Source organism: Anoplophora glabripennis, unplaced genomic scaffold (assembly GCF_000390285.2).
Source record: "Anoplophora glabripennis isolate ALB-LARVAE unplaced genomic scaffold, Agla_2.0 scaffold2, whole genome shotgun sequence".
NCBI lineage: Eukaryota > Metazoa > Arthropoda > Insecta > Coleoptera > Cerambycidae > Anoplophora > Anoplophora glabripennis.
In genome coordinates this window covers 3373643-3389425 of record NW_019416325.1, presented here as the reverse complement: position 1 = coordinate 3389425, position 15783 = coordinate 3373643, and the positions used below count along the sequence as shown (strand labels likewise).

The following is a 15783-nucleotide window of genomic DNA, read 5'->3' as shown; positions in this document are numbered from 1 at the left end:
AAAAAAACTATTGTAAACATCACAGATAACAGGTAAACACTATCGCAACGACGATTGCAAAATCGGATTTCAGTATTCGGAGTCGCGAGGCAACGTGGCTCTCCATGCGTATTGCGAATAACGCTAGAGACTACAGTTGTTCAGCTATGTAGTGGTTGAATGTACTATAACTTCAATAATTTTTTTCTCGGAAGCTATAAGGATTTTACAAAAATTTTTTTTACGATATCGACTCCATTTTTCATGCCACATCTATTCCCAAATTGGTTTGGATAAGTTGTGAATCACCCTGTATAAAGTTAATCCAAAGTCGTGCACGAAATTAGCCTCTTTTCGTTAATAGGCCAGGAAATATAGAGTTGGACGCGACTTTATGTTTCGGTAAGCTGAATTTATCACTACAGATGCTAAATATTATGTACAATAACAATAATATGTTATTGTATATAATATTTAGTATATATAGTGATAAATTCAGCTTGCCGAAACAAAAAGTCGCGAAATGGTCATTTCCCAGCTTATTTTCCTGGCCTATAAAAACGGTAAAAGAATTCAACAAACAAACAAGTGTGTGCTTTAAATTAAAAGCAGTTATTCCTGTTAAAATGGGGTTTAATTTATACAATAAATCGCATTTACAGAATTAATCTTTTAGTTTTGGAATTGTAATACAAAGCGGAATGGAAACATGTTTAAAAAATGACACTTTATTTACCTCTTGATATACCTATTTGTTGTTATTCGATCAGTGTTTTGAAATTTGCAAAAAAACTTTTCATAACATCAGCAAAAGACCCACCAGGTATGTATAACATTTTTAATATAATTCTCAAGCAACTGTACGGCGTGAATATTAAATGAAAATTTTTAAATCTTCTCTGAACCGAATACTTTCGGTAAAAATTCTTTCTGTTTCCAACAAATGAGATACAGGAATAAAGAAGTACGGTACTTTTAACAAATATTAAAATCAGCGTGAAAATTAATGCCTAAAATATTAAATATAAAATAAAGAAGGAAAGGACCATAGGCGCCGAAGCTCTTATACTCTGAGGGCGCTCAAATTACATAAAACAGCAGAAAGCGCAAAGTGCGAGGAAAAAAATTGTTAGCGATTTGTACTTATAAAAATAATAATACAAGTTTCTATGACACCGATTCGAAAAGCCAATATTAACGAAGTTGTACATGTCTCTTAGTGTAACTTTTTTTATTAATTGTAATTATAGATGATTTAGCAGATTTTAATGCTTACAACTGTATAGGACATAATTTTCTTCTACGTTAAAATCCTGCTCAAGTTTTGAAAACTTAGACTTCTGTGCTATCATTAGTTTCCGATTAAATAATTATCAAAATCAAAAAGGTAATTTTTACTTTGAACGACGATAACTCACCAACAAATCATCGTATAAAGCTCTGGAATAGCTTAAATTGAAGAGGATGATTCAAACTTAAAGACCTGATAGGTGGGATTGCCAAAAAATTTTGGTGAAGCCTTTTGAAATGGAAGCAAAAATTTTGATTTTTCCGCTCGATTTCTTAAAAATATTTGACGTTCAGATCCTGAAACTAGAAATTAAGCTTCAACTTGATTTTTGTGACTAAGATATTTATTTCTGTTTGGCCCCCACCTACCCATCCATTAGGCCACCCGGCATTTGTGCTGTTTGTGCCTCAATAAAATATTCCGTGTTGGGGTCTTAAGAGGTAGACGTTTGGAATTAAGACTTGTTTTCATAATGTTATGGCTTTTTAAGAGCTTTGGGCTGGATAAATGTTATTTTAAAGGCGGAGCAAAATGGAAAATGATTGAGGAGCATTGTCGTCGGCCTTAAAAATAGGAAACGTAGCGCCTACATACAAAAATATAAACACAACAGACGGACAGACAGACGAGCAGTCGGCCGCGTGGTCCTGAAATAAACCAAAGTGTATTTCTGTTAAAAATGTCGTGTGTCGCCAAATAACCAAGTTAAAACTCCGCACGTGAAGCGGCCAAATTCCATATTCTCCAGGCGGACTAGGAATTGTACGAGCAATACAAACAGTTAGCTGTGCTATCCCTAAACAGCGGCGCAGTAGTGAACCACCAGATCAATAAACTCCCTCCTCGTCTCGACTTCAGCTGCTAGGAGTTTACAGGAGCACAACCGGTAGAGACGGTGACACACAAGTAGCAGCTCAAACTGTGTAGATTACGCGGGTCGGGTGTGATTGTGAACGTTGTGGTAGATCGGTTCAAACTTATGTTTCATTTGGACCTTGTAAATTTTGGTGAATTAAATTTCACCTAATTTTATGTATCCTGCTGTATAGAAACACCAAACCGCTGTTTTTTTGTATACTGACGATATTTAACACGATGAAAGTACACACCCTTTTCGCACTATTTATCCAAATCACTCATTTTTCATTGTAAGTTTTTGCCAAATTTTTTTACTTCAAATCCACTAAGTTTTATTCTGACTTTATTCCCCATAATCTCAGGTAAGTCGAGACAGATCAACCATTTTACCAAACAGCTTTCTTAATATTTTTTTACAGAAACGTAAACATTGCTCGGCGTCAGCATCTCGTATTTTCAGTTTTTACCCTCTGCAATAAGTGACGAGACAGATAATCACGTTTCAATGACTCTTTAAAATTAGTAACATTAAATTCCTGCAATTTATGTTTGAATTACAAAACATAATGCGATTATTTACCAAAACACACTGCATACATACATTTTTTGCGCTTTCACACACCTCCACAATCGTACCTACCTCAATAAAAATTTTGCTTTCTAGGCGCCATATTTGATATTTACATTCTTCAACACCGATGCTATTTTAATCCCAGAACACGTGTAAATTTAAGGAAATAAATAATAATTCTAGTCAGCAAATCTTAGATTATTTGAAACAAAAAAATTAATAAAGACCAATTTGTCAATTTTATAGCAAGACATGCAGAAATATTGCACATATTTTTAATCAATACACATTTTTGATTTACTTTATATCATACGCATACAATGTAAACTGCAATTCCAATTTTTTTCCACTCATAAAAGTAACGATAAAAGCTTTTTTAACACTTTCTCAAAAAGCCAGTGTTAACGGAACTATACTATATAACTTCACAGTTATTATTTTTATTTAATGTTTTGCCTTAACCCTGTATTCGATAATTTTTTTCAAATTTTAGCACATTCGTTTTGATAGCAAACTACCTATACATATTTGTGAAAAAAAATCTAAATGGTTTTTTAAAAAATTGTGCACTATTTATGGTTTCTCTTCTTCCAAGGCCGTTAACCGTTTTTGAGAAAAAAAAACATTAACGCTTTGGTATGGTCTTATGTGTTTGATAATTTATCATTAATATTATTATTTTTCATAACTTCTCAAAATTATTCAATGTTTATTAAATTCTTACAATCGTATAAAATATGATTTTCTTGTATATTGAATCCTGCTTCGCTTACATTGCCTTGCAGCTTGTTAAAAAAATTAAGTAATTGAAAAAAGTTATGATTAAATATTAATTAATTGATTTGGAAAAAAATAAATGTTAAAACTTTCGTCAGAGATAATTTCACTATACTTATACTTTCTGAAGAAATTTTTCTATTCCCAATATTCAAGTCAAATATTAAAACTCCTAAACGAAGAAAAAGTAGTAATAGATGAAATAGAATGGTAGATATAGTTCTAATGAAATAACTGGACCCAAAAAGATTTTGCAGAATTATAAATTTGAAATTTTTTTCATGAAAAACGATTTCTTAAATAAAGAAATTGTAAATATATTTTTAAACTAACTAAACTTTTCTCCATTAAGACAAACGTTCTTTTAAGTGAAGACATTTTTTTTTAGTTCAAGATTATGGTATACGAGCATCAAGAGTATATTTGTTTGTGTGTATGTAAATATATTGTTCTTGATTTAAGAAATCTATTTGCGTGTAGAAGCAATGATTTTCAAAATTACATATAAAAATAACCTCTTTAATTTGTCGAATAAATCTAAATTTGTAAGAAGGTTAAATTGATTTTTTTTTGTTACAGGAAATAAACGTTTTATTTATGAGACTGTAGAAAGTGAGAACACCTTATTAAATTTTATTTACGTTACTCGGTTTTCTGAAGCGGGGTCAGATTTGTGTCCCACATTATAAAAGTCGACATTTTTAAACAGATAAAAACATGTATTATCATTCCGTATATTGGACAGACCCCAATTTTAGTAGTCATTATTTAGCTGACGTGCTACTACCTACATTCCGAAGCAAAGCATTGCCACCAAAACATTTTATTTTCTCAATGCAACAAAGTTTCGTTAACAGTTGTTCTGACGTCAAAGCAGTTTTTCTAAAAAAAACGTAATTGCCATAAAATTCAACTGCGAATTTTAACATAGCACTGAAACCCGTTTCATATTAAACACCCTTTTTGAAAAGGTGACCGTTTTTCGTTTTTTTGGATTATCTGTCTTTAAAAAAAAATAAACGATTAAATTGGACAATAAATACGGTTTTACAAAACTGTTTCCATTTGGAATCACCTTTCATTACTCGTCTTTACAAAACTAAACAGTTGGCGAATTTTAGACGATGGCAACGTTTAAATCTGTAACCAGATATTGATTTCTCGTTATTTTTTAACGGGTATAACGTATACCACTGTTACTTTTTAGTCAGAAGAAGAAAGAATTTTTGATGAATGATTAAATTGCAGTTCAAATATCACAATAATTATGAGAACATTTTTTCCGTTTTAATAATATGTAGTCTTACTATTGATAAATATTATTTTCATTAAAAGAGACTAACAAGCGTTTCGTAGTTCTACAAGCTTCAATCCTCGTTTAATATTATCTGTTCTAAGAAAAAGGTATTCACAATTGGTTGTGTGAATTATAAAAAATGTTTTGTTTATTACAATTACGTAATATATTCATAAATAATTCGTGTAAATGTATAATTGTAGAGTGAGATTCTGTAAATAGTACTCCAGGAATTTTCAAAAACTAATTATGCCGGAGAATAATTTAAACCTCACTATCTTGGCTCTAAAACCTACTAGGTAATATGAGTTCATCTTTCCAATAACGCACGAGCTATTAATGATGCCTTTAATGTGCTATATTCAATCCTTTCACTGAGGGTAGACTGTAATGAATTTTTTAAGTAGATTTGGCTTAAAATTTGTATGTATGCGTATACTTTTAATTACTCTTTTTTGAATCACGAATTCGCACCAGTACGTTGCTAGTAATTCTCTATAAAAACAATTTTTTGGGAGGCAAAAGAAATAAATATGTACTTTAAGATTTGGTAAACGTTTACGAATTTCAGGAAACGTATTTTTAACAAATAAAAACATAAGTCATAAATATGCAAGTATATTTAGTAAATACTGATTATTTATATTGTGCTATTTTAATTAAAGACACAACTGAAAAACTTATTGATTTCCAGATCATAGTGTTTTGCTTTGACCTTCGTAGACCCACTTTCATAAGTAATTTTTTAAAAATACCATTAATTTTGTAGTCCGCAGAAGAATTAGTGATAAATCGTAGAGTTTGGACAGTTAATAGGAAAACTTAGTTGACTTAGAAAACAAAATAACATCCTTCTTTAGCTGTCATTCTCTCTAGGCGCCATATTTTGTCGGTGATAGATTGAAAAAACGACATTCTTTTGTTTCCCAAACTAACTTTGTTTTCTTATCATCCCCCTTTGGGGTTTTCAGTTTACTCAAACTCGATACGTTAGAAACGTCTAACACAGAATAGACGAAAAAAATTGTTACATTATTAAGCTCATATAAACAGTCTCGTATTTGAAGTTTATTTCGCCCAGTTCTTTCTTAGAAATTACGAACTGGAAATGAAACGACAAGAAAAAATGCTGTTTGGTAAAGCATGTAAAGGGTTTGTGATGTTAAATATGTTTACCATCTTACAATAACAAAAAATGTTGCCTGGTGAATATATTTATAGAATGAGGTCGAAACCTCAGATTTACACTTAGTGGATTTGACAGTGGAATGACCTAAATGCCAGTAAGGGATGATCAGTTTGTATCCGGGTTTAGATTTTCCTTAATGCGAAGGTACATGGTGAGGGGAAAAACTGAATAATGCTGATAACAACTTCGGCATATCGATTTTGATCGAAATGACCTAAATAGAATTTGCCTCGTGTACCTATCACAACATGTTCACATCAAAGTTTTAACGTCTTGAATATTAAATATTATGTACACAGGATCTGCCAATATTCCGTGTACGTGGGACAACCACAGATTTTTTTGGTCACCTATTTACTCGCCAGAGGTCGCCAGAGTTAGCAAAGAGCGTTAGTTTTTTTCCAACGCCACAAAAACGTTTTTATTATACGAAAGAATTCGAAACATTAGTAAAAATGTAATATTATAAACATATATTTTCTACGGGAATTTTGTTTTTGTAAAACGTTTAAATAATGCCTTGCCTTGCAAAATCGAATAAATAAGTTGTTTGTTAAGTGTACAGGGTGTAAAAGCGATATTGCAATAAACTTTACAGGACGATTGTTATGAAAATAAAAAAAGAATAACATTTTTTTTCTTAAAGCTATAATTAAGGGCTCTACAACCTTGAAAAAAATAGGATGTGCGACAATACAATTAAATACAAGATGATGGATGTTTTGGTAAATGATTTTTTCTTAAAAACGACTGAAGATAATTAAATTATGAAAAAAGCCTCATATTTTCACCGACAGAGAAAGTGTTTGGTTTGTAAAGCTTTTTTCTATTTAGCGTTTTTCAATTCTCGAAAGGACAAAGAAATTTGATTCAATCGAACTTTTTCTTCACTTTTCAGTTTATTATTTTGTGAAATGAGAGATTTTGGAACTAATTTTTTTTTTCCTACATTTGAATTAACAGCCATTGAAAATATATCATTTTCATCATTTAATTACTGACAGTTGTTTCCAGATGTAAGATATTTCGTAAAGTGTCCTGTTCGTTAGCAAAAACAAAATATATAATGGCGATGTAATGCCTTCAAAGGTCAACGGATGAAATCTAATTATTTTGCTCTAATTTCTCAACAATTTCAACCACGTAATCAAGCACATATCCGATCCCATCCATTTAGCTGGTTTCCGTTATATTAGCGTGAACTTGTGTAAACTTTAAATTATACTGATTTTCACCTATGTCTACTGCTAACCATACCCAAGAGACCCAAATGCTTTCATTGGGAATGTATACAAATCCGTGCAAGATTTTCTATGACATCAGACAGTTTAGCTTCCATTAAAACTTTCCTTAGCTGATTGTTGATATGACGAAATGAATAAGTAAATTATAACTAGTAATAAATAGCAGCTATTACTGTCAGTGTTGACGATATTATTCGAATTCAAAAAAATTGAGAAGGTACAAGGTTTGTCAGGACGAAGAAGAAGAAAAAATATACCACGGCGTTGGAAAGTATTTGATTGAGACCAACGCTGGATGGTGCCTGCACAACAAACAGAAGACATACCAAAGAAGTTGATGAAAGCAATTATGGAGACAGTTTTTGCTGCAATCTTAACTGTGATTGACGAAGTGCTTTTTCAGATATTCCACAGGAATCAGCAAAAGCGTTTAAATTACGTTTTCTTCCGGTGACATTTAGATTTCTACATGAAAAGGAATATGAAGCTTTTGTCATTTGGTGCTACCGGAAAAGGACTTCAAAGTGGCAAAACTAGTTACTTTTGCTTAATTATAAAATCAAGAAGGCAAGCACTTTAATAAGACAAGTTCTTACTTTTTAACTGAATCGATCTGATAGTAAACCTTTACTAATGAAGATTGTCATGGTAGTGCTTCAACGGAGATTTCTCCCTTCATTCGAACCAAGAACAAGCTTTTCGGTTCAGTTTAGAAATGAAAAAGCAAGACTCAAAATCTACTAAGTACATTAAAATACGCCTCAGTTTTAGAAGATCTTCAAAATCGCTTTTGGTTAACTCAGGATATGACACTTTAGAAGAGAAAGACTGGTTAAGACAAAATTAAAAATGCTAATGAAATTTTTAATACCAAAACCATTAAAAATATTTGAAAATTTTGAAAACTATATCAATATGACTTACCAATGTAAAAATTTGATTCATTTTGAAAAATAACATTACATACGTTATTTAGAGTTAGAAGAAAAAAGTTCTATTAAACATTTCTCTGTCCACTCGAGAAACAAATAGAAAAAAGTTTTACAACCAAACGCGTTCACGTAAATTTGATTTAATTCTGCAAAATAACTGTAGAAACGTTTATTTAGAAGAAAAAAGTCCGTAGTTCTTTAACTCCATCTGTTTTTCCTATCTTAAAGATGAGAAATTCAGGAAAATGATTTTAACTGTTAATATCTCGAAAATAGTTGAAAGTGTAAAAAAAGTCTTACAACTAAAAATTCTTTCATGCGGCATATTACTGGAAACAAAAATACCAGAGCGCCACCGAGTGGTGTGATTATACAACTAATTTTTAGTTTTAATTTACAATTAATTTTTAAATTATACAACTAATTTTTTTATTAACAGCCATGGAAAATGTAACATCATCATTGAATTATTTACAGTCGTTTTTAGGATGTAAGGTAATTCGTAAAATGTCCTGTCGCGAGTAAACATAAAATAGATAGTGACAATGTAATGTCTGCAAAGTCCACGAATGAAATCTAATCACTTTGCTCTAATTTCTCAGCAATTTCAACCATGTAATTACATAGATAGCCAATCCATACGTTTATCTGGTTTCCGTTAAATTAACGTGAACTTATGTAAACTTTAAATTATACTGATTTTCACCTATGTTTACTGCTGACCGTACCCAAGAGACCCAAGCGCTTTGATTGGAAATGTATATAAATCCATTGAAGATATTATATGACATCAAATAGCCCTTTAGGTGCTGTTGAAACCTCGCAAATCTCTTGTAAAAAAAATTATATTATTATATTATTAATTGTTAATATACTGTTAATTAACTAACTAAATCAATGTAAATTGTTTTTTCACCTAAAATTATAAAGATGCTAAGCTAATTCAAACAAATTAAAAAAAAATGGGGAGGTACAAGGCTTGTGAGGAAGAAAAAAAAAATTACTGCATTTGAAAGCATTTGACTGAGATCTACGATGGATGATGCATACACACCAAACAGAAGACGTATGAACAGAAGTTGGTGAAACCAATTTTGGAGACTTTTGCAACAATGTTAATTATGATTGATGAAAGCGATTACAGTGCTTTTTCAGATGATCCACAGGAAAAGGAATATAAGACTTTTATCGTTTGGTGCTATCAGAAAAGATCTTCAAAATGGTAATAAATTGGGTAAGAAACCCAAATGTTGTCAAGAAGAATGATGCCGGCAATAACCCTTATTAAAAAGTGTTTCTTAAAATAACAAAGTGTCGATACCCATAAGAAGACAAGCACTTTAATAAGACAAGTTCGTACTTTTTAACTTTTACTAATGATCATGGTTTTGCTTCAACTGAGATCATTTTATCCGAAACAAGGGCAAAAATCATCCAACAAGGTTTTTGGTCCAGTGTATAGGAATAGAAAATGCACTATAACTTTAGAAGGTCTTCAGAATCGTTTTTGGTCATCTGGGGATATGACACTTTTAGGCCTAGCTTATTCCGTAGTCGCAAAATCATGTGAGACATAGTATGGTGAAGAGAAAATTACTAAAACACTATTTATTTTGAAAATTGATAATTACTTCCAAGTGCTGCAGTCTAACCATGGATATAATGATATACTTACTTTTCACTACTTAAATTTTGTCGCAAAGTCGCTGTTACTCCCTGTGTGTGTATAGACGGACACACTTTTTATACAAGTTTGTTCTTTGTAAATAAAATGTAGGTATCCTATATTTCCAATTTAGATTGATGCGTAATCCTAATCAGCTTACCAGCATTATCACTTTTTCCTATATGTTCGCAAGGAAGGAAAATAAATATGCTCCAAAGATATTTTTAGTTATTTTTGTACCGTTTCATATGAACTTTGTAGAAAAATTTGGATACTTACTGATCCACCATCCCGTAACGCATAAAAACCAATATGTTTACCGTAGTTGTACAAATGTCAAAATCAATTTCCGAGAAAAGGAAAAGGAAGTCCTGGATCAGATCCTGGGCCCAGGCCGCTACGACGCCCGGATCCGACCTTCCGGAGTGAACGGCACAGGTAAGTGACTTAACCTTAAGAATATTTTTCCATGTAGGGAGACCAGACGACATACCACTGTCCAGAGATTCCAGTGTAACTTGTTTGCTTGTTGTAAATATGTAAATGTAACACGATATAATCATCACTCTAGATGGGCCTGCCATAGTCCGGGTAAACCTCTTTGTGCGCAGCATTGCCACCATAAGCGACATCAAGATGGTAAGTGGTGGCCCCACCATTTCAGTAGGGTAGTGTAGAGGTGCTACACGAGCCAGCATGGGGTGGCGGCGATTGGCGATTCTTCTTCGCGATCTCTTCATTTTCGGTGTGTGGGCGACACAACACTTCCTCGAAATCTAGTCGCTGGTTCCATGCAAACATAAGTTCTAGCAGTTCAAAATAGTCCAATAGCTCATGCTTGCTACAAGTGCAAACTTTGGAAAGGCACAAACTAAGCCAAGCAGCCGAGCTTACTAGGTATATAGATTCCTTGATAGGACTTTTGAAAATATAAATTATTCTCAAACAACAAAATGTTATACAGGGTGTTTCTGAAATACTTGCTTTCTTTGAATAAGGTGATAGCATATTCAGTGAAAACTGGAACCGACATCTCTGTAACGTGAGTATTTGCATCACACCAATAAACATTTTATACGCCGGCTAAGTAATACTGCAATACACAACACACGTGCACAAGATGCACAGGGTCGGCTTATATTTATGGTTAATTTTCTTAATTCATTTAGGAGGTTTATGTGATTTGGAATTGACGAACAAATATTCATAAAAAAATTAATATAAGCTTATTAATATGAAGAAAATCCTCAAAAAAAATTATGACTAGTTTGGATACCTAAGAGACGAGATATTAATAAAATAATTTTTCACGATTTAGTACAGTCTTATGAGAATGCAGATTTTTTTTGGTCTTTCCACTTAGAATACGCAACAATTGACGAACAGTTTCCACAGCAACTTGTATAAATAGGAAACCGATATCTAAGGAACCGTATGATAGCTTGTAGAAATCGATTAGGTACTTGTAAGATACATAATTTATAATAATTCTCCTTCAAACTGCTGTCGTTGACTAACTTATCCCCCATATGCGTGATAGCGGCAACGCCGCGGTCTCGACGTAGCGTATTATTTGAAATTCGCAGGTGTCCAAACAAACAGAATGATCGAACGCCGAGCCGAGCGCGCCAGCCAAGTGCAACGTTGCCAAATCTAAAGGCTTACCACTTTAGTCACTAGCGACTCTACAGAGACTTTCGTTTAGACGTACCTCCGTACCCGATAAACCTCCTTAATAAAAGTTGCACATTTTCGAAACTTTTTCGCCCTTTTCAAGGAACGTACTTACTTCAAAAACACCCTGTATATGCAGTAAAAGTGACCCACATTTAGTTTATTTGGAAAATTATAAAGAATTGGTACCCAATAAGTTTAATATTAAGATTCAATAATTACACAAAATATTCTGCAACACCTTGTAAAACGAAATTTGTTGAATTTTAAAGCTTATTCGAGCGGATATCAGAACACAAAATACACTTTACAGTTAATCAACTCGGAAGGTTATGAATAATCAGAAAATTTAATTTTAAAATTGAATGAAATAAACTCGCTTTAATATATAAACGAAAATTATCCTTCCGTTTTGCGTAAATATGAGATTGGACTGTAAATCCCTTTATGAAGTTAAGGTTATATATTCAATTTCACAAATTTGTCTATATACGTGGGCCCGGCAAAAATCCCCTATAATTAGGCGTATAACTCCGTAATCAAAGGCAGAATATTACATCAAACGTTTATGCGGTTTACAGGTTTACGTGAAACGCAAACATAAAGTTTATCCAATTAGCCTTTGTTACACGAATTCCATAAATTAAAAATAATTAAAACCTTTTCAATTAACTAACCATCGTTTGTGGCTGAAACCGAAATGTAAAGCATTTGAATGAAAAAGGATTTTTTTACCAGCGGACCTTTCAGTGAACAAACAAAACAAATTTGGCCAGAGGAAGAAGGCGTGGTTATTTAACTGAAACAAATTGGATCATGTAAATAGCTGTCGTTGCCTTGCTTTTAAACCAAAGTTTAGGGCTGACGTCTCGCAAAAACAAAGCCGTACGACTTAGATCGGAAAAGTAATGCAAAAATCTGTACGCGAATGACGTCACCACCGCTGGAAGGAGGAAAAGCAAACACACCAACACGTTCTCGAATATATACACTACCTTTATTCCAAAAGGTTTTAGTGCGATGTTTATAAATCTTAAAGCAGTTTTACTAGAGTTGAAAAGCGAAAGAAATAAATTTTAAAATATGAAACATGGGAGAACTAACATATATACATATATAACAAACGTTATATTAAACATATGACCCAAAAGAGTAAAAACAGGATAAAATAAACAAATACTGATCGTACTGAACAACAACTTGCACATATGTTCTAACAATCCATAAACAGTTTGCGATTAGTTCGCGAACAGTTCGCGATCCGCTCGCAAACAGTTCGCGTTCACCCAACGGACTGTCTGCAAAATGTTCAATCAATAGTTGATATACGACAAAAGTTTCTAAATTTATCGGGCGACTAAATTTCTTGGCTATCAACAGCACGATTTGCAACTGTAATGAATTCCTGATACATTTGCTAGTGGAGACGCATCATTCGATGGTCGACGGAAATTTTGGCAAGCACACGTGAAGAAATATAAAGATGCTAATGTTACATGAGCTGATAGTGATCTTAACGTAAACAATTTTCGAATTTTCTGGATGATCGCGATCACCCAACAGCCTGTTCGCAAAACGTTTGCGTTAAGATCGCGAGCTGCTCTTGTAACATTAGCATGCTCGCCTTTGTTCACATCGAGCTCGATAAAATTCCAGTGTCATCCATTTAAGATAGATAGAGTTCTTAGGCAGTTAAATCAAAGGTGCTAAGACGTTTAAAAAATTTTGCAACTAGTATATTTACATAAAAATGTAGGTGAATGACGTTACTCGAGAAAGTTACGTAAACAAACCAGTAGGTACTTTAGATATTATTTTAATCCCATCGATTTTATATCGGGAAATATACCAAACATTCACAGCGTTCAATTTACCTTGAATTATAAAAAAAACCTTTTAGACGCTTTTAAATCGTGAACTGTAACAAATAAACAGTAGAAAATTGTTCGAAACATTAAAGTAAATAGGAGCTTTAATTTTAAATATAGAGAAATAGAAACGTGAGATAGGAGAGCTTAGTTTGTAGCATTCCATACTAGTTTAGACTTTTTAATGTTTCGGGAGATGTATCACTTTCTTGTTCGTTACAAGATCCAATTTATGGAGCAAGTAAATATTATTAGCAATTTTCATGAAAGCCAAAGCCTGATAAAAAAATTAAAAAACTCATTTGGTTAATAATCTAGAAAATATAGATATCAAGGAATAATAACTTATTTATTAATGATGCACTTCATAAATAACTTTATTTTCCACACTCGCCAATTCTGTTTAACGATGAACATCCTTATTAAATTATCCTTTAGAGGTTAACTACCTACATCCCTATTACATTCTCTAGACACTTTACACAAACACTTCACAGAAGTGTTTGCATACAGAAGTGCTTCAAATATTTAGTACACTATAATTGTCCTCAATTTATATAAATTTAGCACCATTTGCTTCGGAGCGTGGCAATGTGTATCCCAAATTTAAATTGTATAATTGGTCCCTTATATAGTAAATAAGGAAGTAGTTTTTTTTAATGGATCTGTTTGCGTATCAGAATCGTTTCTTTTTTGTGATTACTTACATGTCATATATTTGCTTTGATAGTTTGCCCAATTTGTTTTTCTTTAATCATCATTTTATTCTATTAGAAACGTAAGGGAATATAAGGTTCGTAGAATATTACGTGAATGTCCCTGTAAAATCAATTTGGCTAATACCTCCTTATATAACACTTTATTTGAATTCAAACGATTTTATTCTAGACTACAAGTCCATCGAAAATTCTCAAGGGGTCATTTCACCCAACATGTATTACTTATAAATCAATACTACCATACTTTCTAAAGTTATTGTTATATGTGGTAGTATTGATTTATAAGTAATTCATGCTGGGTCAAATGACCCCTTGAAAATTTTCGATGGGCTCTATTCCAATAGTATGCCATTGTCATCAAACTTATGACGTAAAAGGCTATTACATTACTAAGGTCCGCGAGTTAACCGTACATTACAGGGTTGTACTTTGTTTTTTTATATCATTATGAAAAATTGAAGGTTTTGCAGATTCCAAATTTTAACATAATAAATAATAGAACGGAAGTAAAAAATAGGCTAGGCAATCTGATGTTTAGACAATTTCTTGAAAATTGTATTAGTAGAAAATATATCAATGTCGTGACCCTTATGTTTGATACCTATATCAGATCATGAACATATTTAGTACCTAAGTATGAGAGAAGGTGAATATAGTAAAAACTATTTAGTAATATTGTTACAAAAATGTCTGTAGAAATTGTGTTTTGTTTTATGACATGGTTTTTCTCTGTAATGAATCCATAACGATTATTTATTTTATTTATTTGAAAATACATTATGCTACAGGTTTTGATCCAATTATAGAACAAGAGGGTGCAGAAGAAAATAAAATAGCGTAGGTACTAGATTGTTAAAAAATAGTAATATAATTAAAAAGCCAGATATAAAGCTAATATTTAATATATGCTAAGATATTAAGGCTAACATTAAAAATCTGATGCCACTGGTGTATTTATTACATTTTCTGTACATAAAAGTGAACAGTTTGTAAGTTCATTCGCGCCTTCTCCGAGTGAAATATTTATAATTTATTGCGCACGATAAATTAAATAATAATAGACCTAGAACGGAACTTTGAAGCACACCGGAAGAGGCTCGAAATACAATTTGCAAGCCATTGTAAACAACTCATACGGTTAAATATGATTTAACCCACAATGCACAATTAACAACTTTCTACTATACACATATGATCGATTTTAACTAGTTTGTTAGTAAACAACACTACAAAAGTTATAAACGTTTAACATTATTACTACTACTACTACTACTACTACTACTACTACTACTACTAGTACTATTAATCTACTCTATTTCCATATTTAGCTTTAAGGTCATCAACCCGAGATATATTTAGAACGACATTAAATAATCGAAATACAATTTTGTGGTCACAATCTTTGCGTATATTAAAAATAATGTTGTCCGTAGCTAACGGTCTTTGCCAGTAAGGGTACTAATTTTAAGGTGCTTACGAAAACCGCAATTTTTACCTGAACAGCCTAAATAACATGTCGGGAGGCGATTGGGAAATAATGAACCAAACCAAGCTACAATTGGCGTACATGAACCCCCCCTCCTATTCCCGTTATCGCTGATACTGATGCTTTGCGGTTTTGTACAACCAAGGAGGCGTATACATTGTAACAATATTAATGGCTGACCGAAAAGTACCTGCGTGTGTTCTGATGCTACATCAAGTGACCCGGAAAAAAG

At 32.4% G+C, this 15783-nt stretch overlaps 1 protein-coding gene across 3 annotated transcripts in view; it reads left to right on the top strand.

The window, feature by feature from the left end:
* The first annotated feature begins 2023 nt into the window (after positions 1-2023).
* LOC108916236 (glutamate-gated chloride channel) overlaps positions 2024-15783 on the top strand; it is a 30212-nt gene continuing 16452 nt past the window's right edge. The window contains exons 1-3 of one of the 3 annotated variants that reach the window (XM_018722454.1): positions 2064-2418; positions 10130-10242; positions 10376-10443. In XM_018722454.1, the coding sequence (XP_018577970.1) occupies positions 2366-2418; positions 10130-10242; positions 10376-10443 (234 nt within the window). In that variant the 5' untranslated portion in view covers positions 2064-2365. Of the gene's footprint in view, positions 2419-10129; positions 10243-10375; positions 10444-15783 lie in introns of all 3 variants that reach the window. The other 2 variants (XM_018722462.1, XM_018722447.1) reach the window with 2 other exon arrangements.